General features: G+C 42.8%; 3 protein-coding genes across 10 annotated transcripts in view; all 3 read left to right on the top strand.

The window, feature by feature from the left end:
* The first annotated feature begins 423 nt into the window (after positions 1-423).
* On the top strand, positions 424-6,058 carry taf6l (TAF6-like RNA polymerase II, p300/CBP-associated factor (PCAF)-associated factor). 3 transcript variants are annotated; one of them, XM_076289455.1, is made up of 12 exons: positions 424-514; positions 944-1,115; positions 1,234-1,320; positions 1,465-1,615; positions 1,732-1,788; positions 1,969-2,063; positions 2,162-2,236; positions 2,726-2,946; positions 3,478-3,610; positions 3,898-4,026; positions 4,256-4,788; positions 5,253-6,058. In XM_076289455.1, the coding sequence occupies exons 2-12, from the start codon at positions 969-971 to the stop codon at positions 5,596-5,598; spliced, it is 1,974 nt and encodes a 657-aa protein (XP_076145570.1). In that variant the 5' UTR covers positions 424-514; positions 944-968; the 3' UTR covers positions 5,599-6,058. The 3 variants fall into 3 exon arrangements, with proteins under 3 accessions (XP_076145570.1, XP_076145571.1, XP_076145572.1); XM_076289456.1 differs by having other exon boundaries at positions 941-1,115; XM_076289457.1 differs by having other exon boundaries at positions 430-507.
* A 909-nt stretch (positions 6,059-6,967) lies between these two features.
* kcnk7 (potassium channel, subfamily K, member 7) lies at positions 6,968-18,878 on the top strand. Its single transcript, XM_076288410.1, has 3 exons — positions 6,968-7,304; positions 13,183-13,578; positions 15,525-18,878. Exons 1-3 carry the CDS (start codon positions 6,968-6,970, stop codon positions 15,869-15,871), a joined length of 1,080 nt encoding a protein of 359 aa, XP_076144525.1. The 3' UTR covers positions 15,872-18,878.
* Positions 18,879-23,763: 4,885 nt separating this feature from the next.
* The window catches only part of ehbp1l1a (EH domain binding protein 1-like 1a), a 46,747-nt gene continuing 43,577 nt past the window's right edge, over positions 23,764-26,933 (top strand). For 5 of the 6 annotated variants that reach the window (XM_076289447.1, XM_076289448.1, XM_076289449.1 and 2 more), the window contains exon 1: positions 23,764-24,050. In XM_076289447.1, coding sequence (XP_076145562.1) covers positions 23,947-24,050 — 104 coding nt within the window. In that variant the 5' untranslated portion in view covers positions 23,764-23,946. The remainder of the gene's footprint in view (positions 24,051-26,933) is intronic. The other variant, XM_076289452.1, reaches the window with a different exon arrangement.

The raw sequence follows: 26,933 nt of genomic DNA, 5'->3' as shown, positions 1-26,933 counted from the left end.
TTATTTTTTTTACCCTCTAACTTCTGAGCATAATAAAAATCTTTAATAAAAAACTTTTTCTTATCTATTTTCTACATATAGCAAGATGTGGACGAACACTTAAAATCAAATGGAGTTCACTCCAGTTTCGGACAGTTAAGCATACCTGCACCATTTGGAGGTTATCCCAGAGCGTATAGAGAAGCTCTGGGTTAGTCAAAAGCCTATTAGTTTCCTTGTTTAACTCACAGCCTGAAGGTGCCTGTTTGCAGTCTTAACCGCTAGAATAGTGTGTTATTTGTTAGCCCAAAATTAAACAACTTCACCCGTTCAAAACTACTGCAGACGGACTTGTTTGCTGGCTCTTCCATCCAATCACGAACGGAGCACTATGACCCAAAATCCATTTGACCAATCACCAGCGTTGTTATTGGGTATCCGTCCCCGGCCAAAATGTGGAAGTCATAGCATCAAGTGCTCCCGTCCATTTGTGTGTGTGTGGAACTTCTTAATATTGGCGAGTACATTGTAAGTGGTAAGTTGAATACATGTTTTGTTTAAGCCTCTTTGAATTAAATTACCAAAGCTGCAAATTATCCACAGGTGACGTAGTTGGTGCGCTGTGTTGCCCTAACGTTAGCTTTACATGCTTTGTTGTTAGCTGGCTGGCAGATATTCCCATATATTCACATGTATACGCCCCGGTTGCTCTGCTTATCTAGTTGGTGCTACCAGAGTTAACGTTGGTCAATAATATTATACAGAAAATCTTTGTAGCACCACAATGTACACATGTTAACTCATTTAACAGAGGTAATTTAGCTAACGCTAGTCTCCAGAGAATCCATTTATGAGTCGAACTTGAGCCAATCGCGGCAAAGAAGAAATTTGTTTGGTGCCTAGTTTGTTTTGAAGTTGCAACTAAACTTTCATGATTGCTAAATACTGGACGTGTTGGTAGTAGGTGTGTAAGGCTTGGCTGTTTGAGGATGACGGACAGAGAGGAGAGGCGTTTCGCTGAAGTATCCCGCGAATCCGTCAAACTGATGGCGGAGAGCTCAGGGGTTGAGCTCAGCGACGATGTAGCTGCCCTTCTCGCCGAAGATGTATGTTACAGACTCAGGGAGGCCACACAAGTAAGTCAGTTTTTATCAACTGGGGTGGCATTGGAGGTTTGCTTAATGTTCACACATGATGTTTATGCCTGAGTCTTGAAGCTGGCCTTCACATGTGTTGCTGTTGTGATTAACACAGAGTAGCTCCCAGTTTATGCGGCACGCCAAGAGACGGAAACTCACAGTGGAGGACTTCAACAGAGCTCTCCGATGGAGCAATGTAGACGTGAGTCTAGGAACTTCAAATTAACATCGACAAGTTCACTGCTGTATCTCCTAGTAGGCTATTTTCCTCTGTATCCAAACAGCATTGATCGTTTTTTTTGTGTGTGTGTCTTTGCCTCCGTTTACCTCCCCATTCCCCCACCAGGCTGTATGCGGCTATGGATCCCAAGAGCCTATGCCTTTCCGCCCAGCCAAAGAGGGGGAGCTCTTTTTTGTTGAGGATCGAGACGTCAACCTGGTGGAGTTGGCCCTTGCCACTAATATACCAAAGGGCTGTGCAGAGACCATGGTGCGAGGTATGAGTCCACGCCCCTTAACCATTGATACTTGTCAGAATATTTTTTAATGCAGGTGAATGTTGTTTTTAATGCAGGTGAATTCTTTTATTTCTGCCTGTTTTTCCACTTGATAGTGCATGTGTCCTACCTGGATGGAAAGGGCAACCTGGAACATGGAAAGGAAGGGACAGGTAAGGGAAATCAAAAAGGGACCCCTTTCTTACTGTACTCAACAAAGTAGTCCTGAGCCAGTCAGCCTGGTTTTCGGTGGTTTTCAGCACCTTCCAAATCCCTGTTGTACACATGTCATAAAGTAGCCAAGCCACCAACGAATGCAATTCCCAGAGACCCATCTGTTATTGTACTCACAGTGCCCAGTGCTGTCCAGTCATTGTCCGAAGACCTTCTGAAGTATTACCACCAGATCACTCGTGCTATACTTGGTGAAGACCCACACCTTATGAAGGTACAGTGCCCCCTTTTACTGTCCAGACTGTAGACAATCAGATGGTGGGTTTTTTCTTTCCTTTACCTTGCGTGATTTGACATGCACTCTGTATTTAGGTGGCACTGCTGGATCTGCAATCCAACTCCAAGATTGCTGCTCTTCTGCCATACTTTGTGTATGTCATCAGTGGGGTATGTGTGGTGCTCACAGTCTGTTTCAAACTATGACCATGAAGAGACATTACTTGTGTAGTGAAAGTAATCTGCCTTTTAAGTCGAAAACATTGACATTGTTTCGATTTTGGTTTCCTTAACACTGGAGATTTGCTTTTCACTTCTGTCATGACACTGGTCAGACTGGTTAGTTTCAGATTTAAACTAAAGCCATTTATTTAGTCTCTGTCATGTTATGAGTGAAAAGGTAGATGCATTCCTGTAAGCATCAAACGACTTTCGTGCAGTGCAGCAATGCAAAAGGCGCTTAATAATGACACACCAATATTACAGCATACAAAAAAAAAGAGGCCAGGTAAAAATAGAGGGACCATGCAGCAGTGCCACTTTGTGTTTTCTCTTCTATTGCTATTTAATGTGGTTTTAGCAAGAACTAGCTGTCACAGAGGTATCGGCACCTATCTTTCTTCCTGTTTGTCTTCCTCGTCTTCCAACCCTTGTCTTCAGGTGAAGTCGGTGAGCCATGACCTGGAGCAGCTGAACCGGCTGCTCCACATGGTGCGCAGCCTGGTGCAGAACCCTTACCTGTACCTGGGCTCGTACGTGCGCAGCCTGGTGTCCAGCGTCATGTACTGCATCCTGGAGCCCCTGGCTGCCTCCATTAACCCGCTCAACGACCACTGGACCCTGCGCGACTACGCTGCCCTGCTGCTCAGCCACATCTTCTGGTGAGGGCCTCACAGGCATCACATTATGGATCAGTGGAAGCACCACCGCCTGACAATCAGTTTTTGTCCATGCATGAGTCAGTGATGCTCAGCATAAAATCATCTGCTAAATATCAGATATCTTTACCTTTTACCTTTACATCTGTCTAGACATACTATTGTATGCAGTCAGTGTATACTACTATACATGCAGATAAGTGATTTTGGCACTGATGGTGGTTTTGTAGTTTAGGTGATTTTGGCCATCTTTGGCCATTTTTTACCAAATGAATAAATGCAAATGTGACACATGCACTAATGATTACAACTTTGCTGTTAGTATCAAATACTAGTTTGTAATTAATGTGATGGTATAGTTGTGTGGTAGTCACGCCATACCGTGGTGATGTGTGTGTGTGCGCACGTGTGTGTGTGTGCGCGTGTGCGTGTGTGTGCGTGTGTGTGCGCACGTGTGTGTGCTCGTGTGTGTGCGTGTGCGTGTGTGTGTGTGTGCGTGTGTGTGCGTGTGTGTGTGTGTGCGCTCTCTTGCAGGACCCACGGGGACCTGGTGAGCGGACTGTACCACCAGATCCTGCTGTCTCTGCAGAAGGTTCTGTCTGACCCGGTGCGACCCCTCTGCTCCCATTACGGGGCCGTAGTGGGCCTGCATGCCCTGGGCTGGAAAGTACGTCTCTCACCAGCATGCTTCTCCGCTCCTTTTTTCTCTTGTATCACTGGGCTTTTCTTTTTTTTCTTTTTTTTACAAAATCTTAGAATTGCTTTTGCAAAATTCAGAGATTTTTGTTTTTCCAAACTACTAAAACATGCCATGGTTGTGTGTGACAATAAAGTAAAGACAATTTTTTTCAACTTTGTTTGAGAATGTTTAAAAGGAGTATGACAACTGCAGGCTTGTGCATCGGTGGCTCAGAATCATGTTATTGTGTTGTTGTGTGTTATTGTCTCCCATAGGCTGTTGAGAGGGTGCTGTATCCGCACCTGCCGGCCTACTGGGCCAACCTGCAAGCAGTCCTGGACGATTACTCCGTCTCAAACGCACAAGTCAAGGCTGATGGACACAAGGTCTATGGAGCCATCCTGGTAAGTTAAAGGGTTGACTGTGCTCCTCCCTGGGATCCACTCTTTGGTAAAACTCTGATGCTAATGGTAAAGGTTCTTGTACTTAATGCTTCTTAATAGTCCTTGATAGCTAATTGTAGTGTAAATAGGGAAGTGATTGGCATTACTGGATGCTTGGAAGATTGTTGTGCTGTGTCTGCAGACATGTTAAATGTGCTACATCAAAGGCAATTTTGTGATTATCCTGTAGATGGCAGTAGAGCGCTTGCTGAAGATGAAGGCGCTGAGCCTGTCCCAGCCTGCAGAGGGAGAGGCAGGGAGCCAGCAGGGCATGAGTGGCGGGTTGCTGGGCTTCAGAGAGAGCTCACCGGGCCTCAGCCCTCCACCAGAGCCACTGGCCGAAGCCGGCCTGGGCATCGCCAGCCATCTGCAGGCGGGTGGCGCCGGCTGCCCGTGGGAGGACTGGACGCCTGTGCCCCTGCCAGCCATGTACAGCGAGCTCTACTCGTTCTTCGGGGACAGCCTGGCCGTGCGGTTCAGCACAGGCCCGGAGCTGGGGTCCGGCTCGTCGGCCAGTGCGGCTGCGAGCCAGAGCGGACCGGACGGGCGGAAGGAGCCCGGGGGTGGCGCCGGGGCCGGGGGGGGAGCAGGTGGCAGCGCAGGGATGGACACGGCGCGGAAGATGCCCCAGCTGACGGCCAATCTCAGCATCAGCCCACGGCAGGACGGAAGCCCTCGGACGGAGCCTGCACCACCCAGTCTGGCCGCAACTGCCCCGGGAAGGTAAGGGGGATATGTAGGCATAGTCATGTAATATAAATAGATACACCATACAAGAATGCATACATGTGCTACATAGACACACACACACACACATGTATTTGAAATCTCTATGTTATAAACCTATATCCAAACAGATGTGTTTTCTCCTACGTTACACGCCACCATTTTCACCACACAATACACATTCTCACATCACAAACAAGTAAACTCCAAGATTACCCCACACACACTCATAACTTGTTGTCAAAAACAAATTGTAAATGTCATCAATTGAGTTGTTTACTCCACACTGCATTTAAAGTGTTTCAGTTAGTTGTTTACTCCACACTGCATTTAAAGTGTTTCAGTTAGTTGTTTACTCCACACTGCATTTAAAGTGTTTCAGTTAGTTGTTTACTCCTTTCTCCTCGTCTCATGTCTCTTCATCTGTCTCTCTCTCTGTTGTACTCTTTCTCGCCTCTCAGGTCTCTTGCCCGATCTTCGTCATCCTCCTCTTCCTCAGTCCAGCGATCCCGCTCGTCTTCCTCGCGCCCCGGTCAGCGCTCTGCAGGGCCGTCTCGCGACATCTTCCCCAAAGCCCGCTTCCCCACGCCGCAGGCCGGAGCCCCCTCCTTCTCCTTTCTCATTGGTGGACGCCAGATGGGCCGCCGTTGCCAAGGCCGACGCTTCCAGACAAGCTTCAACCCCCCAGCGGGAATGTCCACTCTGCCCCCACGCGCCTACGCCCACAAACTGCCCGTCATTGGCCGCGTCAGCAAACCCGTGCGCCGCTGGACATATTCCCACTACTCTCTGCACCTGCCTCTTTAAGGGCCACCTGGAAGAGGAGAATTCTGGATACCCAGAAGCCCTGGAAAGCTCCTCTGATGGCATGGGGGCCAATCAGAACTGGTAGATGCAGACCTTGGCAGCATTAGTGTTCCGGATTCTGGGTTTTCTCAGTCACATTTAGTCAGGCTGACGCATAAACTTCATGCTGAACCCAGATGGGTGGAGTTGTGCATTAGGCGTTAGAACCTCCATCCCGACCCTCACACTAAAGCAACGCCACAAAGCATAATGCCATGTTCCTCCATAGAGGAATTTTGATGCAATACCGGATATAGTAACCCAGACATCTGTTCTGCAATGGACCAAATCTCCAAGGACCTGAGCAACTGGTGTCTTTGCACATTTAGTTTTGCTAATCCCGAAATAAACATTTATACCATATTATGTATCAATGCTGATGTCCAGGATATATTGTAAAATAAAGTATGATTTATGTCAATGAATGGATGTATTAATTGTTGCCAATGTCAAAGGTTAGGTTTTTTTGTGTTTGTTTCTTTTAGATATAATAGATGCAGCTTAGGTTTTTGTGTGTGTGTTTGTTTCTTTAAGATATAATAGATGAAGCTAAAATAAAGCACTTGTCACTACAAAACCCCTCAATTTCATGCCTGTGCATAGATTAAGGGTCAATTAAGGAGAAAAGCCTGAATTTACCCCTTACTTTATCAATTTCCCCTTAATTTCCCCCCTTAATCAAGGAATCCCTGAATTAACACCTTAAAATTAAGATATACTTAAATTGTCCTTATTTACTCCCTTAATCACAACAAATAAAGGGAACCCCTGACACCTTAAATGTAGATTAAGGGGTTACACCTTAGGTCAAATTGGGCCAGTTAAACAAATTAAGGACCACTTAATTTCAATTCAGTGTTTTTGGCATGTTTTCAGGGGTAATTTAAGGTAAACTTGAGTACATTACGTTAGTGTGTCTTGATTGATTCACTGACAGGTGACAGCATAGTTTTCTTTAACAGGCAAAGTCAATTATGGTTCGTCCTGTGCGTTTGTGCACTTGCACCTAAGCTCTGGCCTTAGCTAGAGCTTTTTCCAGGTTCTTGGTTTCCCTACGGTCATGTTGGATTAGAAAAGACAAGGATCTAAAATGCGATTGCGACGTTTATAACACTTCGAGAAACTCGTAGACTTGTTAAAGAAACCTTGTGCGTTAGCTGCGCTTATTTCAACAACGCATGGGCTGACAACATGGTAGGCCTAGGCTACATTAATTAAATTTTAAAGGTTGATGAATGCTGCATGCGCTAGTGGGTGTTTGGTTACTTTAGGCGGAAGATAGATGCCCAGTCTTTCATCTGCCCTCCACAGCCAACAAGTGACTTGAAGTATGGCCCGCTGTTGGGACTCAACTGTAAGATTTGTTCGAGAAAACGCGTTCCCGTTTCTGTTGTTTGGATACCTTCTCTTTTTACTATTTGGCGGACTTATTTTTATGGCACTTGAGCAGTCTGGCGAGAACTATTTGGTGACCGAAGTGCAGCACCTTCGAACGAGGTTTCTCTCAGAAAACCGCTGTCTTCAAGAGAAACGACTGGACACACTGCTACAAGAGGTGCTCACCGTCGGGAAAAGCGGAGTCGCAGTGCTGGAAGCAGACAGCGACCATTACAACTTTGACTTTACATCATCGCTTTTCTTCGTCACTACCTTTCTTACAACCACAGGTGAAACACACAAGAACACAGACACTAGCTTGATGAAGTAGCCTATTTTTCTTTTATTCTAAAGAGGCCAATGTCAGATCTCTAGAAATTCACTTGCTACTTTGTGTAAAACATCAATAATAGACTTGTATTAATCGTTTGTTTGTGTTTTTCGTTAGTAAACAATTAGAGGGCATGAAAATGCACTCTACTGTTATCCGATTTATTCTTATTTTTTTCCTTCTACGTATAAAAGTTACTTTGTATAAGTTACTTTGTAACTTTTATATTTTTTGAACTATTAATTAAAAACTACTAAAAATTTCCCCATAAACTTAACATTGGTGATTATGACATCACAGTAGGGCACTTAGAATCCTATGCCAAGTGTTCCGGCCACCTCCAGCAACTGTCTGTCTCAGGCTTTATAGTCCAGGCAAAGTAAGGTCTGACCCAAAACTAATTGCAACAGAATTTATTTTCACATTTTTATATTTCAATTGGTGATCTAAACACCATAGTAAAAGTCCATGAAAATACAGTTGGTGGAAATATGTTAAAATGAGGGTTGTTTTAGGCATTATCCTTCAGCAAAAACTGACAAAACTGTAATTAGAATGTTGTAAAATAAGCATTCTAAAGAATATCTGATCCCATCTAACTTAAAATGGAATTTTAGAATATTGCATTGTTGAGGAACATTCTTTTATTTTCAAAGAGTTAGTACATTTCTCAGGCTTATTTCAGACTTGTTTGTTGCTAATTGGTGTCTATTTTTTTATTTTATATCCTTTGAATCAATGGAAATGGTTGTTCAGTCTTTAAATAGAGCCAGTGTGTTTTTGCATTTAAGTGTTTCACAATGTTAAAGTTGTACAAACATATAGTTAAGCATTATTCAGCCTAGGAAAGTGTTTTTGGTGGTCTGATTTAGAGGTCACTGAATCATATACAGTATATCACACGAAAGTATCAGTCCATTATTTTCCAAGACTTATAGTAATTGACCTCTTGCCCGGGGGGTTGACCGATCTGTTGAGACTGTCTGTCCAATCAGAGGGGCCTGTATGATGCCTCTTTACTTTGCACAATTTTGGCTAAAACAGTAATCAGACAGCACAGTATGTTTATGTAAGTGAATGAATGAAGGAAAATTGTAAAGGCAAAGTTGAAGATGGACATGATGATGCCCAAATTCAACAGACAGGTGCAGATAACTGCAGCTAGCCTCCAAAGAGGTGACTATTGTTGTGACGTCTGGCAAAAGGTGCATGCTATACTAATAAATAAAGTTTAAGATTAATAATTAAAATGCATGCCTATGCATGGGTCATGGTTTTACCAAAATCATAGAACAGCCAAAATTATACATATTCTAAAAGCATATGCCCTACATGAAATATAGCATTAATCAGCTTATGTCCCATCTTCCTCCATACCATGCATAATACATAGGCTACTCCTCTATTCTGTATAGGTGAATTAAGTGAACAGCTGATACATTTTGGCCTGCACTATTAAGGGAAACAAATTAAACATCATAAACTATATATTTTCTAAAAGCATATAACCTCTAGAAGTGATATGACACCAAATAGGACATGTCCCATCTTCCTCCATGCAATGCACAATACATTGGCCTCTATTCTGTATAGGCGAATCTAGTGTAAAGCGGACACATTTTGACATATACTGTCTAGGGAAAGCAAATTAAACACCCTAAACTATATATTTCCTGAAAGCATATTACTTGTAGATGAGATATAACACCAGTTAAGACATGTCTCATCTTCCTCTATGCCATGCACAACACATTGCCCTCTATTCTGCATAGGCGAATCTAGTGTACAGTGGATACATTTTGGCATGTATAGTCAAGGGAAAACAAATTAAACACCCTAAACTATATATTTTCTGAAAGCATATACCCTTTAGATGAGATATTACACAATTTAAGACATTTCCCATCTTCCTCCATGCCATGCACAATACATTGCCCTATATTATATATAGGCGAATCTTGTGTAAAGCGGATACATTTTAGCCTATACTGTCTATGGAAAACAAATTAAACACCCTAAACTATATATTTTCTAAAAGCATATGCCCTCTAGATGAGATATGATACCAGTTAAGTATTATCTTCCTCCATGCCTTGGACATGGTACATATTCCTGTATTGCATTTACTCTGTATGAAAACACATAGATTTTAATATATCGCTGAAAAAGCTAGAGCATTCCAAAATGTTCAATGTTAACATTTAAAATCATATTATTGTTTAATTTGACCATCATTTGTCCTCAGATTCACCCCTGTGGGCTGAATAGTAATTGAGATATAGGGCTATATTTGTCTAATACGCATGGTCACTGGCAAATAGCTTAGTGGGTTTGTCCAGTCCACATTGGGTGTGGTTTTGTTTTCAAAAGTGCGGCACCTGGCGCAAAAAAGTGGATCTTATGTTTCTTAGTTAGTCATGGGTGTGTTTTGGGCGTTACATCCTTTAAACCAATGAGAGTGACATCTGTCATTCCCTTTAACAGCAAGCAGTTGGACTTCAAACAGCGCATCGGTATTGTAGTAGTCAGCGGCCCATTTGAAGGAATTTGCTTGCATGCGAGACTGTATGGAACAGGTATTCCACTAAACCATGCTTTAAAACCTAGCAGAGTATAGCCTATAAACGCATCTGCACTCGTCTATTATTTGAACTCATTGGCAAAGTAAAACTAACTTCTCTGTGGTGTCATAGTCAACACAAAACAGTTACACAGTTAATTACGCTATTGACTGACAATAGGTTGACAAAATAGCCTGAAAAAGGCAACACTTACACCAATAGTGTTTAAATGACTGAATAAGAAACCTAAGGACATTTATCCTGCAGAGGAGTTGCTTACATCTCGTGACAGTGCGTCTTCAGATGTGCTCCATATGTGCCTCTCGCCTATTCACTTTTAACTGTCATTAACAATTTGCAAATGATGGTGAATGGTGAAACTACTCATTGTGAGACGTATTTCCTGATATCTTTATTATAATTATTATGTTCCCCATTGTAATCATGTAATTTGTAATGTTTTGCATGGATGTGCGCTGGTTCACGTTCCTGTGGACGAGAAAAGCAGGGTGTAGTTGTGCACCCGCCCATCACTGTTGATAAAACACTCTTAAAATAACAGATAAACAACTCGCCATGGATTTCTGACCAGGTATTTCTTGGTCAGTGGCGTAATACGTTTTAGGTAGTGTACGATAGTGATTTTTAGATAATGCGCTAGACCCCTCCTTAGGTCGTTAATGGCTACACCCCTTGGTGCATTGCTCAATAAAAGAGATGACGAAAAACTCGAGTGTACAATTAGTTGCATCATGATGATTATACACTTTGCGCTGTGCTGTTGACTGTCATGATAGGGCCCATAGCCATTATAACCTCTTGGCAGCCATTTTGGTGGCCATCATTTCTCAAGGTCAGATTTTACTAGATTTTTAGTATGTTATTTAGCATGTCTAACCATGTACCAGAATCCATAAAAAAAACGTTTGTATCAATTTTTTGATGTTGAACCCTATATTGACCCGCCTAAAGTTACTCAACTTGCACTGGATCATCTTCCTGAATCTCAATATTATCACAAATGTGGGCAAATTAAAACTCTAAGTCAGCCCAAGTCAGTTATGATGTCATCACATCACCAAAAGTATTGGTTTTACCAAAAATATTTGTCAATATTCTAAACTACAAAAATGCATACCTATAAAGTATTTTGATACAAAATACGAAGCCGTTTTTTTCAACCCAGTCAAATACAAATTACGAATATACAATATATTTTGTATTTGAAATATGGAATACATGTAATAAATACTGCTCATCCCTGTAGGCATCATTGGTTCTGAGATACCATGTTTGTTTCAGGAGATATAATGAAGAATAGGCGTAATTCAGTTATAGTGGAACATTTAATGGTTGCCACGGCGACCATTAGGGTTTTTTGATAATGGTTTTATATCTGAAAATGTACAGGGCTCCAAACCGTACAAGTTCACCAAGTTTCATGCCTTTATGAAAGAATTTGACCTAATTTTCACATATCCCCTGTACTATGAAAGTTCAATAAAACTGCCAAAGGTGCAGCTTTTTGCCACTGACCTATGCACAAATAATTCCAATTTTGACAATGTTCCACCACTTGGATTTTCATGGACTTTTGGTATGTGATATGAAAAGGTTTCATGAACTGAATACAACAAAAATAATTTCTGTTCCAATTAGTTTTGGGTTGGGTGTTTTTTTCTCACAGATTGCCTGGACTATTAAGCATACAATCTGGCTCTATTAAGACTACAGATCCTGTTCAACTGCTTCCTCTGTCCACAACTGTTTCACAGCCTACTATATTAAACCGCCTACCCTAAACCACCTACCTAGCAACCAATTTAGCAACCATTGAAATTAAGCATCTATGTCAGTTTCCATAGCAACCAACATGAACATATACTAGCAAACCACTGTAGTAACTCCTTTATTTCTGATAGCAGCTACCATGGACACCCTAGCAACAACCTAGCAACGACTTCAAGTACCCTAGCAACAGCCTAGCAACCACATTCACAGTTAAAACCTAGCAACCACCATAACTACTCTAGCAACAGTCAGTTGTCATCAACTTTGACTCCCGTCAACTGTTTCCTCTGCCCACAACTGTTTCAAAGAAAAAAACTCCTCACTACAATAATTCCATTTTAAATAATTTAACCATTTTAACTATCCAACTATTTAACTGTTCAGCCTTTCAAACTGTCAGTTGTCATCAACTATGACTCCCGCCAACTGTTTCCTCTGCCCTCAACTTCAACTTCAAAATAAGTCCTCAATATAATAATTCACAATAAAATAATTTAACTATTTAAACTACTCAACTATTTAACTGTTCGGCCATTCTAACTGTCAGCTGTCATCAATTATGGCTCCCCGCCAGCTTTTTTCTCTATCTGACCTCCATCTTTTTACTTAGATTATATTTTAGACAATATTCAACAATATTTCATTCAGCAGCCATTTTTGCATTTTCATGCACTCGTAATTCCCTGGAATTACATTTTCTAGTTTTTATTGTTAATCAATTTGTAATTGTGTTTTCTAACCATATAACGCATGAAAGATGCAATGGAATGGAATTAATATTTTATCTCACAGGGTGTGTCGGCCAACATCCTGTTCCTTTGTTGAAGCAAACACATTGGCACAGTTTCAGTAGACTGTTATCAACTCTTAAACACTGGCATAGTCTCCTTAGACTAAATCAACCCTTTGGGCAAGTGCCTCAAGCTGTTCCTAAATTCAGTCGCCAGTTATGGACCTTAAAAGAAATAACACCAAGAAGTTCTTGATGTAGCTCATGCACCTTCATTGGAGTCATTAGTCCTATCGTCCTGTCCCCACCCTCACTGCAAACCTATCATCTCTGTTCTCACTTTAAGAACACCTGACTAAAATCAGTGTCATTAGAATGTTCATGATGCTAAATCAGGTTTGCTCTGCGTCAGTCCTTCTGTCTGTGTCTGGTTGTGTGCGGAGTGGAGGTGCCATGGGGGTGTTTGAGATTGTGTTTGGAAAAAAGATGATCAGAAGTGATATTTCCAACAACATTGGTGTGTGTGTGTGTGTGTTTGTGTGTGTGAGAGAGAGAGAGAGAGATTGTGAACACACTGCACTGCACTGAGAGAGTTTGTGTGGGGTTGGTGTTCCTCCCTGAGGATCCAGCTTTGAAGTCCCCTAACCAGTGTAGTCTATGTGATGAGCATCACCATCTCCGTATACCCACTAAAAATAGGCAAGGATAGGTAATTAACATTTGGGGTTGATCACCTGTGCACTTCTGGCCCCAAGGTTATGGCACCACCATGCCCCTATCGGACGAAGGACGCCTCTTCTGCATCCTCTACTGCATGCTGGGGATCCCCGTCACCCTGCTCCTCCTCTCCTGCCTCACCCATGCCCTGCTCCCCTGGGTTACTGGCCGGCCCGTCCTCTACCTCCAGACCCGCTGGGGTCTCTCCAAGAGCCGCGCTGCGCTGATCTATGCCTGCATTCTGGCCGGCGCCACCGGCGTGGTGTTCTTCCTGCTCCCGGCCGTGGTGCTGTCGCTGCTGGAGCGCGACTGGAACTTCCTCGAGGCGCTCTACTTCTGCTTCATCTCGCTGAGCACCATCGGCCTCGGGGACTACCTGCCGGGGCGGACGCACAGCAAGGCAACACGACAAGGCCTGGAGTTGGCCACCTCCTGTGAGTAGACCTGCAGCTACCTGCCAAACGCACCTATTATGATCTGTCTACGTTACCTCGAGAAATGGTGTTCTTGGTACAGTGGTAGTGTAGTGGTTAAGGAGCTTGGCTAGCATGCAGTAGCCTGAAAAGTTGTGGGTTCAATTCCTGGCTTCCAGTGTTGTACCCTTGGGAAAGGCACTTAATATATTCCCCGAATCGACAATGGCCCTTTTAATATAATTGACATATAATGTCGCTTTGGATAAAACCAGCGTCTGCTAAATTAATACATGTAAATGTAGTTCTTGTGTAGGCCTATTGCCTTGCTGTGACACCTGACACCAGGTCCGCATGATTGCGTCACATACAAGTAATAAAGAATATGCTTTGTCTGAGTTTTGCCCATTGTTTCCTAAGGATTGGAGTTGTATTTCAGAGGCAATCCTTATCTTGATTAATCAATCTCTGATTCCTCTAAATAGGTAATGTTTTATCAGGTGTGTATAATATGGCTATGCTTAAATGCTGCTCGCAGAGGGACTTGCATTTTGCAACTTAATTCCCCTCAAGGTCATTAAACAGTGAGTTCCTCTCTTGAAATTTGCTCTGTTTCAAAGATGAAACAACTTTCAGCATAATGGACGTTGTTGACAGGTTCAACTGGGCTGTGAGGCTCTCACGGGAACCACTCTGTGATTGTGCGTATCCTGAGAGTCTTGTACAGTATGTGAGTGTGTGACTCAGCTCTTGGGAGTGTACAAGGCTTTGTTGCAAAATCACAGTTCCTGTTGTGCTGGAGTTGCTGTGTGAGAGCTTGTATGGAAATGCTGAGGCGCTTGCATTGAGAACTGATCCAGACCCTCACCATTGTGACTGGAGAAGCCAAGAAAGTTCCCCCAACTTTGGAACATTAGAGGACTGTGTTATTTTCTCTGTGTCCTGACAGACACCCATCTTTGCTTTACTGGGTGAGCCTTTTCACAATCCATAACTACGTAAGCATGTTCTACTAGAGGTTGTTGTTTCTTATCACAAGTATTCACAACAGCAAATAATTTACACACACATACATACATACATACATACATACATACATACATACATACATATGAATGAATCTTAAACGGGGTTTAGGGTTAAAGCGTTAAAGTTGAGATGGAGAGCAGACACTTTAGTAAACAGCACTTTTCTCATGGCTGGCTAATAGGAGAAGGGGTGGCCACAATTAGGTCTGCCTGGGCTCAATCTCCTTTGCTTCTTCTAATTACATGTTAAACAGTCTTCATCTGTGGCTCTGCAGAATGCATGCAGGTCTAGAGAAAGTCTCAGTGTTGTTGGGAAATGTCCAGAGGAATCCACTGCTAGAAATGGCGTGTGGGCGTGCTTAACTGATTTAGAAATAGACTAATGTGAATGCACCCAAGGCCATGAGCCTGATATGCAGGACTGATGACGACGTGTAACTGTACTGTACTACAAGGTGCTGTGGATAAACATACTACAAAAATAAATGTAAAAATCTAAATGTAATGACAAGCTCACTGATTTAATTTGTGAAATGAACATGCTGAAATTATTCAGACGGGAGAGCACAGCTTTTAATAGGCTGAACTTAATACCCGGCTGTGTTAAATGCATCTTCACATCTGGATAAAACATTTTCCAGTCCAAATGGCAGGTGCAAATATAAACCAAAACCCATTACACAGGCAAACTGTGAGATAATAGGCTGTCGTTATCCAGTCGAATAATTTGTGCAAATTAATAGTGGAAGGGAGGAAGAACACTAGTTATGTGCAGATTTGTAATGATCAAATAGCTACCGAATTGGTTATCAGTGGGTTTGCTTTATCCTGGAAAAAAACATGGCATTAAGATTTATTTGCAAGAGACATCATGAGTGTGAAATGGCAGTGTTTAGATGGGCAGTACTTTCTTCTGACCTTCCTGTTGTCCTTGTCCAGGCTACCTGGTTGTGGGTCTAGTGGTTCTCCTGGTCGTCCTCGAGACGTTCTGGGTTCTCCCTCAGGTGCAGGCGCTAATCCGACTCTTCAGCCGGCCAAGCAGCACCACCGAGCTCAAGGGCGTGGACCTGGACGAGATGGTGCTGGGCTGGGACCACACATACCCAAACTCACCCGAGGAGGGACCCGAGTATGCCCTGCCCATCTCCACCATCTCCCCCTGCCCGCCAGAGGTGCCCCTGCCCCTGTCTCCTCCTCAGCCCTCACCAGAGAAGGGGCAGGAAGAGTTGCCCCCTGACCAGCCTGCAGATACCCCACCCACAGGCCCTGAAGACCCAAAGCAATGACACCGTGGTGTCATATTGCACTGACTGAGTTTCATGGTGGTATTGTTTACATGACCTGGTTTTTGTCATCTTGTATGTGTTAACATGAGTTGTGTTGACAATCTGAAATCATTTCTGTCTGAATGAATGAAGTTATGCTTCATTAATTTAATCAGCACAATGGTCTTCGGATCATTGATTAGTTGGGCCTGGTGTACTCAGGCTTGATTAAACCCTCTGTGGATGATAATGATGATTGTAAGGTTTGCGTACCCCTACATTATAAACAGTGTGACTAAAAACATAAGATGATGGGGAAAAATGTTTACAATACCAAGCAGGAGAGCATGTCCTTAGGGGGCAGCCGTGGCCTACTGGTTAGCACTTCGGACCTGTAACCGGAGGGCTGCTGGTTCGAACCCCGACCAGTAGGCACGGCTGAAGTGCCCTTGAGCAAGGCACCTAACCCCTCACTGCTCCCCAACACCGCTGTTGATGCCGGAAGCTCACTGCGCCGGGATTAGTGTGTGCTTCACCTCACTGTGTGTATACTGTGTGCTGTGTGTTTCACTAATTCACGGATTGGGATAAATGCAGAGACCAAATTTCCCTCACAGGATCAAAAGAGTATACTTATACTTATGTCTAAATAGTATTGTTATATGCAGTCTTGCTATGTCTTCAAATCACCATTGTTTTCTCCTATGCTATGACTAGCTCACTACTGTATTTTCATTTTAGGTGGTGGTGAAATGTAGAACAGAATTGATCCAGTATTCATTATCAGCTCTGTCTGATATCACTAGAGTTTCTGTGTGAGAAGACTGAGTTAAAGGGATATTCCACCATTTGGGGAATTACACTCATTTTCCACCTCCCCTTGAGTTAAACAATTGATTTTTACCTTTCTCCAGTTCATCCAGCCATTCTCTGAGTCTGGCAATACCACTTTTAGCTCCAGCCTAGATCATTAAATAAAATTATACTCTCATTCCGGCATAATAATCAAGGAACGTTGCGAATGTACCAGCAGCACAATATCACGCAGCACCTATGAAAAACTTCACCGCACACTCTATCTCTTTACTTTTATTTATCCCAACATTTTGGCCTGTCAGCCTTTGTCAAGGTTCCTTAAGTGGATACCAGCAAGCCCAGTGTTAAAGCACCCGGTGTCAAACAAGGGCATTCTGGGTATCGTACAGGGTGTGTAATTAAGCTAGATCCAAACAATCCATTATGATGCAAATACTTACAACATACAAAGGGAACCTATCATTAGGTTTAGAGTATAGTTCCATTTCAAATCAGCCTAATCACCACGTTTAATTTTCCGTTAGTCTTATTACACTTTCTAACTTCAGAAGAGACAAGTTTTCAATAGGAAAATTACTGGAATCTTAGTCACTTTTAAAGCTGCAGTTGGCAAGATTTTTTTGATCATATTCACTGAAACCTACACTATGCTCCGACAGAACATCATAAATCAGCCGGTTTTAGAAAAAAACCCTGCACTTCTACCTCCACCTAGAGCCTGTTATTTGTTTTGCAAAAATCCACAGCTCCCGGTTCTTCTGGTCCAATCAGAGCAGGGCTGTAGGAGCTCTGACTGTATCACAGTCTGGTGCAGTCTGAAGCGCAATGACGAGCATGAACTCTATGAGAGGGTGCTCTGTGGTAGTGGGGGAGGGGCATGAGAGTTGTAAACATTCAACATTTTGGCCAAGTCCCCTCAATCTGTCAGACTTGCCAACTGCAGCTTTACAGTTTTTTCTGATTGCTTAAGCACATTTTTTGTAACTATGGCTATTTTTGCAAAACTCTACACACAAATAGGAAAACATTTCACCAAATCAGCAAAACATTGTAGTTCTATTGCAAAAGCTAACACACCTTGCTTAACTCTTCACACCTTCGTAAAAATGGTGTTTTCGTATCAAACAGTAAACACAAGCCATCACAATAATAAGCACACAATGTGCCAACTACACACTGATGGTATGAATAAAAAACAGACATCTGGCTTTTGCTTTCTCTGTGCACAAGGTAGGCTATGTCAGTTTGAGGTCATACTTTTGTCATAGTTCTGTAAACATACAGGGATCCAAACGTCAAGTATTGGTGTTTATTTACATGCATTAAAACAAACACAAGTGTGTTTTTCCAAGTCAAAATAGCAATTTCACGGAGAAAAAAAAATCAGTCTACATCGTGTCGTCTTTTCGTAAATTTCGTCTACATCACATGCAATGTCCTCTAGTCCAAGGCGACGGGGAAAATATCTTCTGGAATGCCGTATCCAGGCCTGACATGATGCCTGGTCAATATCCCCACATGTAAACTGATTTTTTTGCCTGTAAAAGGGCTATTTCTCACTCTTCTTCCTCTTCCTCTTCTTGCTCCTCCTTGTCCTCTTCCTCTAACTTCACCTCCTTGTCCTTGTCATCCTCTCCCACTCACTTCTTCACCTCTGTGTCCTCTTCCTCCTACTTATTCACCTCCACATCCTATTCTTCGGCCTCCTCTAATTCTTACTCTTCCTGCTCCCTCCATTGTACCCATTGTACATTACCTGTGGCTTATTTATAGTGCTTAGGCTGATTGCAAAGTGAACTAATTATCTAAAACAGTTTTCACATGAGAAAGTGTGCCAGAGAGTTTGCAAAATAGTGTAAATAATAGCCATACATGTGTATAGATTTAGGAGTGTGTTGATCATTTGGAAATTGAGTGTAAAGCAGTGAGTTGTGTTTACAGTTCCGCAAAAAGAGTGCTGTGCAGTGGATTGTACCTACAGTTGTGCAAAGTGTGTGTTACCAAATTGCAAACTGAGTGCAAAGCAGTGTTTGTGCTTTTAGTTTTGCAAACTCAGTGAGTGGTTTTGCTATAAGTATTAATAGTTTTAGAAATTGTGCTATAAGAACCACGGTTGTGTTTAAGCATTCAGAAAAAACTGTAAGCGTGATGCTAGCTAGCGAGATGCTAATGGTCTAATCCGATCAAATGATCTATGCTAGGCTGGAGTTAAAAGTGGTATCGCCAGACTCAGAGAACGGCTTGACGAACTGGAGAAAGGTAAAAATAAATTGTTTAACTCGAGGGGAGGTGGAAAATGAGCGTAATTCCCCAAATGGTGGAATATCCCTTTAAAGATAGTTGTCCGGCGTTTATTTAATTTGGTAAACTGATTTGATTTGAGATTTCATAAGAATTTAACTGAATTGATCTATGCTGCTCCAAGTCCAAGTTCTCATGGACAAGACCAAAAATCAACTTGTGATATGTTGCTGGCCCAATTAGCTACAGTTTCATAGTGGCCAAATACTTCTACTTGCAGCACTTAGTGAGTTAAACCAGTAGGGGGCAGTCTATACTCTCCAGACACAGAGCCACTCTATCTGGACAATAGTTGGAACATCATAAACTCATGGTTGGGAATATGCGTCAAGCACACAGTACAGTTTTTCTGCTGGGATTGGGTCAAATATAAAATAAATACTTTACAACTGTAAATAAATAGTTCTTCATGGTGTTCATATAAAGCATGTTTGGTTGTGTGTATGTGTCTGTCTGCCCATGTTTTGTGCATCATAGTGTCTCCTCTACGGTGACAATGTGGCTTTCTCTGGTGTCTCTGAGTGCGGCTGGTCTCTTTGCCTGAGTGCCGTGTTATGCCCGGCATGATGACTCAGTCCTTGTGCCCAGTGCTGAATGCCCAGGCGTCCTGCCTGTCACCCAGCAGGGCAAACATAAACACCCTGTTTCAGCTGCTCTTATTAGGTCATCCGGACTCTTAGGTCATGCAGAGGTCTGGGCCTGGTCCGTCTGCTCTATGCCTTTTGTTGGGCTTATGGGCGGAGGCCCGCTTAGCTGCACTGTGATTTTCTTTCAGAGGTGTTGGACACGGCTCCTGAATGCACAAGTGTGATGAATGAATGGACAATTCAATGGCTCTCTTGTACAACAGAAGGTGCCATGGCAACCTTATGGCATTCTGAATAAGGAGAGGGGTAGCATTTAAACATACTAAAGCTCATTGTGCTAAGCAATAGTACAGAGTGATGGTGTATTAACTAACTGACCCTTTTAGTTTCAGTCTCCTTTGAATTTACTAAATCAACAAGACTAAATTACAATTGTTATTCATATGAGAGTTGGCAATTCTCAAATTCTTAAAAAAAAATTTAGGTCAAGGGACTTGACCCTTGATATTTTTGCTGACATGACAATGACAGAAAATGTTTGCTTTAATGCTACAAGCACTCGATATTGTGTACCGGACATGAGTAAACGATTACGTGGTTTGTGTGCAAGCTTCTCATCATCATCAAAATGGGACGTTCCCACACTGAGTCCAAATATTCATCCCGATCCTTATCAAACCCCATCACAAGGGAACAGCTCAATTGTTCAACTTCACAATGTTCCTTTCAGTTAGGAAGATAAGCTAAGCTCCCTCACTGCGCTGTGCAATCACTGTGGACCACACTGTGGACTCACTACTCAGACCACAAGCAGTTCAGCCCTTCTTCAGATCCCCCCTTGAGGTGCCCCATGGTCAGTTTTAGGACACACAGGCTTTTCAGGTGTTGAAACAGGGATGAAGCGCTCTGGCGGTCACCTGTCTCTTTCAGGCTTATCCTAAAGCCTCGCGGCTCTGTCTGGCCTGTGACTCAGCCCACGCTCTACCTCAAGGGATCTTTATGAGTGATGGCTACACAGGTCTAAATAAAACTACCATGGTGACAAACAGGGACCAGATAACCGTCGTCGTCATTGTAAATGAGGGAAACCTCAATGCCCTACGAGTATAAATAAAGGTTTGAATACCCACATACATTGTTCTGGACTTTATGACCCATTACAATACAATAATCTACAAAAGTATTGTTGTAGAGAACTCAGTGAGATAGAGCTTGTTCAGTGGAGTCATGGTGGTGTTGTTGTTTCTTTTGTAATAACAAATAAACACTCAGGTAATTTGGGTCACCTAAATGACCATGGCCCTTCCCATCAGCAGCTGTGGAATCACGAGGAAGCTCTCCGCCGCGTCAAAGACGCTCTCTCATTTTCCTGGCACCCGGGAGTTTCCCCCTCCAGCTCACATGACCCTGCGCAATGCATTATGGGACAGGTGTCATATTGCCTTCCACACTTGCTTTAGATGTTTGTGGTGTTACTTTCTAGTATTCAGTATTGAGCAAGCGTGACCAAGATACTTCAGGGTCTGCAAAATAGGCTACATGACCAGTGTAACTTTAATATATGCTTACATGGCCTATGACAGTTTGCATAAAGCTCTATACATACCTTGGGCACAATTCATTATGGTGAAAATGCATTGAGTGTACTTTATGAGCGCTAAGCTTTTCAGTAACCTTGTTAACTTTTTCCTGTGTGTGTGTATCTGTGATGCAGCCACACTGCCAGTCTGACAGACAGTTGACAGGTGTGTGGCGCTTCATGTCTAAATTTATCAAGGTCACTTGAAGCATGCCACTTATCGCCCGTTATGTCGCCACAATGTGTTTTTCCACTGCTATGAAAAGAGACACATTTCAAGGCAATCAGAGGCTTTCCTTACTGCCATCACTCTTGAGTCTTTGGCAAAATGCAAAACTTAATAATTCAAATGAACTTGAAAGCGTAATCATTTACCTTAAAAGATAGTGAGGGTTGAATGTTTATCCTGGGGAAGTGCCACTTCCATAGATGTTCTTACCAATTGGTTTCAAAATGGACAAAATGTGAAAAGTCCATGAAATAATAAGGAAACTATAAACCATGTTGAGATCACAAAGGCTCATTGGCCCGAAGAGGATATTTTGCTCACCTTTCTTGTATCATGAGACTGATGACAATCCAAACTCTCAATGACGCAAATGTTAAAATTAATCATGAGCTAATATTAAATTAAATAAATATATTTCTACCCTCTTGCTGAGATTGTGCCCGTTTCTGTTGAGATTGTTCCCATTTCATTTCTTCCCATGCAGCTGTGAACATCATATTCTACATTCAACCATACATTTGTTATGATTGTTAGAACAGCTGATGAAACAGTTTTACATCAGACTGTCATCTGGCAATGTTTAGTTCAATGTTTTTCTCCCTCCATGTGGAAGTCCTCATTCACTTCATGCTGTAAAAAAAGTCATGATATTTCAGTAGGCGAGGCCTGGTGGCCTCTTGGTGCCAGCTGTTGAAATATCACCTCCACCCTGGCATGGTCTGCCTTCCCAGGTGGCACTGGGGCAGAGATCTGCTTCCCTGCAGCTGGAAAACAGGAAGTCTAGCAACATCTAACTCACAGGAAGTGGACCATTGAGAGCGGGGAAATGGACCCTCCAGATGATCTCCCAGCTGCCCTTGCTCTCCAGGGATACAGTGGTGAGGTCACATACTTGGGGTCCCATTCTCTCTCTCTCTCCCTCTCTCTCTGACTCTCTCTCTCCCTCTCTCTATTTGTCTGCATCATTGTCTCTGACTTCTCTCATGCAGTCGGTGATATGATTAAGAACAACTAACATGGTCCTAACCACAAAGTTATTATAACATTAATTAACATGTGATTTTATTATTCTATCAGATGTGCTTTGGAGATTACTCTCCTCGGAACTTTTCTGATGTTCAGTCATTCAAAGCAATCTTCAGCACAATAAACTTAACACTGCAAATATTATCAGCACTGTAACATTAACTTTGATAAGTGTGATATGTGTTCAACACTGTGTTTTATGCTTATTCTATTTCCTGAGAAACATATCTCCAGATGAAATACAACCATTTGGATTAATAGCGGATGTTAACCGTCATTTTGTTAGCCTCTGGAATGATCCATCTCTGTGGTTTCCTTGTGGGAAATAATGATGCCAAAAATATATCTGGACTCCCCAGTGAGTTTCTTGACCCCACTCAGTACTTGTTCTTGTTTGTTGGTTTTCCACAGAGGGCTAACAAGCTGATACTGGCAGAATGGTGGTGCAAAGGGGAGTGTGGAAGCTCACAGAGAAAGAGCCTCAAGATCCCTCTCTAGATGTTACTGGTGTGCCAAGGCTTTAACAAAACATCAGTAGGCTGCATACTCTCTGAAAATGAACTATGTTACCAACATGGTAGGCTATGGGTAGATACAACTAGGCTACTGAAAGAGCTATACACAAATATTTTTGGGACCAGAATTATACAGGATAAATGGACTAGTGTATCTTTATCACATTACAACTGTGACTGTCGGAGTCAAAAACATTGGCTGCCAATAGGACTAAATGTTAGTTTGGTTTCTTCTACCCAGCTGTCGGTGTCTATAGACGGCCCACCTGACAGAGTATAAATACACAGCATTGCGCATGCAGTAGAAATAATGTGCTCTCCGTTCAGACTGTCGGACAGGACTTATTTTTTGAAAGCAATAAAGCAAAATAATAAAAACTCTTTCTACTAACTCTGATCACACAAATGACGCAGGTTGTGTGCAGTTTTTCATCAACATGCCATCCTGGCGGGCATATTCCTTTAACAAATCTTTCAACGCATTAAGCCTCATGATGACAAATGGTTTCCCCAAGCAATAACTCATGATAAATAAGCATAAGTAGCCTATGAAGGCACTATATATGCGATATCTTCCTCTGTTCATAATCAATATGACATTACAATATGCTTAGGCGCTTTTTCTTTAGGCTGAAGTTAGACCAGGCTTTTGTTTGGTCTATTTTTACGCTGTAGCCTAAAATAAGTCTATTCTTTTCATGTTCATGCAGTGCCATAAAATGAAATGTGTGATGTTACAATGGTAAAATATGAAATAGCCTACAGTATCTAGAGATAGGCTAAAGCCCTACACTGTGAGTGTGCGGAGTTGGATGTGAACGCCTCCTCAGATGCTGCAGCGTGCTTCTGTTTTGTAGCCTACTGCACTGCTTGACATTCGGTACATGTGAGTGAACTGCGCGCTGCGAACTGTAGCGCCGCTGTTGCCAGTGGAATCTTAGTTCTGGAAGGGAGGACACCAAGGCACTGTTCAAGGCTAAACTGACTTCGCCCATGTCTTCCACTGGGTCTCCGTGAAAAACAAGGCTAAATCGGCGGCAGTCATGACTTCGGTATGGAAGAGACTTCAGCGCGTCGGCAAGAGGGCTTCGAAGTTTCAGTTTGCTGCGACTTACCAGGAACTGGTGGTAGAATGCACGAATAAATGGTGGGTTATGTCTGAGAACCTGCGTGTCTTGACAGAACGTTGACATTTATTAAGACCATATTGTAAACAATGTTTTTTATTTTGTCCCAATGGCATTATTTGGATGACGTTTACCAATTGAGTAGCCTACATGTTTTGAATACGAGAGTTGTGAGTAGCTTATTGTGTAGACTACGCTTTTGAATGGTGGTTGCCAGTTCTATGGGAAAGCAACCACCCCGGTAACAAATTATGTGGATAGAATCCTAGCTTCACCATTGTCATTTATACTAGCCTATCTATTGAAAGTTGTCTCATTATCCAACACAAGCACCCTACACTTGCTACCTCATGCTTTCACGATGCTCTGGTCATCGTCACACGGAAGTGGCATGGTATAGAATCAGACATCATCAACTACATTAGCATTAGAGTTACCAAATTGTCGGATACGTCAAGTGTCAGCAGGTATAGAATAATAGTAGTCTATAGCCTACGAAGCCGTTTGTTCGAATCACTGACGTGTGTTCTTGCGCTTCACTGACGGAACGTATAGCTACTTTTATTTGTTCCCTCACTCTGATAGTTAAAATGTAATATGATATTCTGGAGATCTCCTGTTGATGTCTATGAACTTTTGTAGACATTCTTGACACCTAAACTATTTTGCTGATTTAGGAGTCATGTCTAAATGTCATGTCATTTTGTAGCAGCTGCGCCTTCCCCTTTATCATAGGCACATAATATCATGTTGTGACCACCTTTGGCTTTGGTGTTCCTTAGCACTGATACGTTTAATCTTGTCTCATAGTCTCGTTGCTATCTCTTGTTTTGCTTGCACACTGACTGACTTGATCAACCACCCATCAACCCAGCATTTATTAACCGTAAGAGATCCAGAGTAAGCCCTGATGACTGGATGCAGGGCAGAGATTCGGTGTGGCCAGGGCAGTTGCTGTTTGGCTGGGGAATGCCACAGCCATGTCTGCTTAGGATCTGATCTGTTCCATTCTTATGTGATTGCTGAGGAACATGGGCTGTGTGGCGTATGGCAGCCGCTGCTGATTCACAGGGAGGGGATGCAGTCAAGTGGACTAATGTGCTACTGAGATGCCCAGACACGTGGATGCACACGCATGCCTCTGCACATGCACGCATAGGCAGCATAGCACTAGTGCAGCTGCTCCACACACACGCAACACACACACACACACACACACACGTAACACACACACACGCAACACACACACACACACACACACACACACACGCAACACACACACACACACACGTAACACACACACACGCAACACACACACACACACACACACACACACACACACACACACACACACACGCAACACACACACACACACACACACACACACTCACACACACACGCCACACACACACACACACAACACACACACACATTCACACATAAACACAGAGATGTAGTGGAGGCTAAACACAAGTAAACGCAGTTTATCCACCTCTGAAATTTCAGAAATAGATTTTATCCACCTCTTATTAGAGTTTATTCACCTCTCAAAAGAGTTTATTCACCTATTGCAATTTTAACATTCAATAATCACACTGTATTATCCACATTCACAATATGTATATATTTATAAACATTACAATAACCTCCATCATCATCAAACATGTTCTGAATGCCTTTTTTAAAAATCCGATACCGCATGGTGCAGTCCACCTCACCGAGATCACAGAAATCATAGTTTACCCACCTCTTATTTTACCACTACATCCCTGCATACACACATATGACTTCAAGCCATGCAGTCAGTCATACATCAAAAAATAATCTCACTGAGAGTTGCAGCTATTGAGCATTAACTTGTTTATGTATATGCATAGATGCATGGGTACATGGACACACTCAAACACACACACACACACACACACACACTCCAACACACTCCAACACATGTCACACATATAGACAGTCACACCCACACAAAACCTCTCTGTTACATACACAAAGGGTCACTTGTTAATCCATACTCTCTGCTAACAGCATGCTTCCTGCACACTATACAACTCTGCCAGAGCACCATGTATGCAGTCTCATATGTTGTGCTGCTCTTCCCCCCTTATCACAGTGTGTAGTCAACTATAAACACCACTACACTCTGTCCTCCAACCCTCTGTCTCTGGCTGTGAGCTGAACTCCCTGTGTCCTCTGGCAGACACAGTATGGTGGGAGTAGCCTCCAATTCCATTAAGATTATTCACGTTAGCTGCAGGGATACATGCTTATCCCCCCCCCCCCCAGTCCCATCTCTCAGAGCCTCAACAGCAGCACCACCCATCTCTCCCCAGCCTACACACCCACCTCTCCCCAGCCTACACACCCATCTCTCCCCAGCCTACACACCCACCTCTCCCCAGCCTACACACCCACCTCTCCCCAGCCTACACACCCATCTCCGGAGGTTCCTACAGGAGCCTGTTAGGCTATGCAGAGTCAGAGTCTAAATGTGCTGGAACGCATTGCCTGGAGCCTTGACAGAAACTTCGAAGCCCTCTTGCCGCACAGCCTAGAGATTGCTAGACATGCCAAGATTAGAGGCATGCAATCCCAAGGAACACTTGTATTGACAAGATTCTGTCTGTTATGCCATAGCTCGAAAGTGCACCAGGAGCCATTTAATGTGTTTTAATTTCCTTGGCCCTGTGGCTGCATGTCTTTTATTACTGCAGGCATGTCAGCCACAGATGTTGCATGAGTGGGTTAATCTGTGGATTAATCAGTGTATGGTGCAAAGTGTCTCAGATTCATTCAATTTAATAGTGGACCGACCTGTAAATGACGTTTGTAAATGATGTATCTGTAGTTCCTAGTTCTGAGAGTTCTGAGATAGTTCTGCATGTGTAATACAT

This window comes from Alosa pseudoharengus, unplaced genomic scaffold, assembly GCF_046254945.1.
Source record: "Alosa pseudoharengus isolate Yale_2024_CS ecotype anadromous, Long Island Sound unplaced genomic scaffold, YU_APseudo_1.1 YU_APseudo_1.1_scf_17, whole genome shotgun sequence".
NCBI lineage: Eukaryota > Metazoa > Chordata > Actinopteri > Clupeiformes > Clupeidae > Alosa > Alosa pseudoharengus.
This window is presented reverse-complemented; position numbering and strand designations above follow the sequence as displayed.

Bases quoted from the DNA above. Each gene is read 5' to 3' on its own strand.
- taf6l (XM_076289455.1), top strand. From the start codon at position 969: ATGACGGACAGAGAGGAGAGGCGTTTCGCTGAAGTATCCCGCGAATCC. The intron at 1,321-1,464 runs GTGAGTCTAGGA...TTCCCCCACCAG, and splicing joins TCCGATGGAGCAATGTAGAC to GCTGTATGCGGCTATGGATC. The intron at 1,789-1,968 runs GTAAGGGAAATC...TTGTACTCACAG, and splicing joins ACATGGAAAGGAAGGGACAG to TGCCCAGTGCTGTCCAGTCA.
- kcnk7 (XM_076288410.1), top strand. From the start codon at position 6,968: ATGGCCCGCTGTTGGGACTCAACTGTAAGATTTGTTCGAGAAAACGCG. The intron at 7,305-13,182 runs GTGAAACACACA...TCTGGCCCCAAG, and splicing joins TACCTTTCTTACAACCACAG to GTTATGGCACCACCATGCCC. The intron at 13,579-15,524 runs GTGAGTAGACCT...GTCCTTGTCCAG, and splicing joins CCTGGAGTTGGCCACCTCCT to GCTACCTGGTTGTGGGTCTA.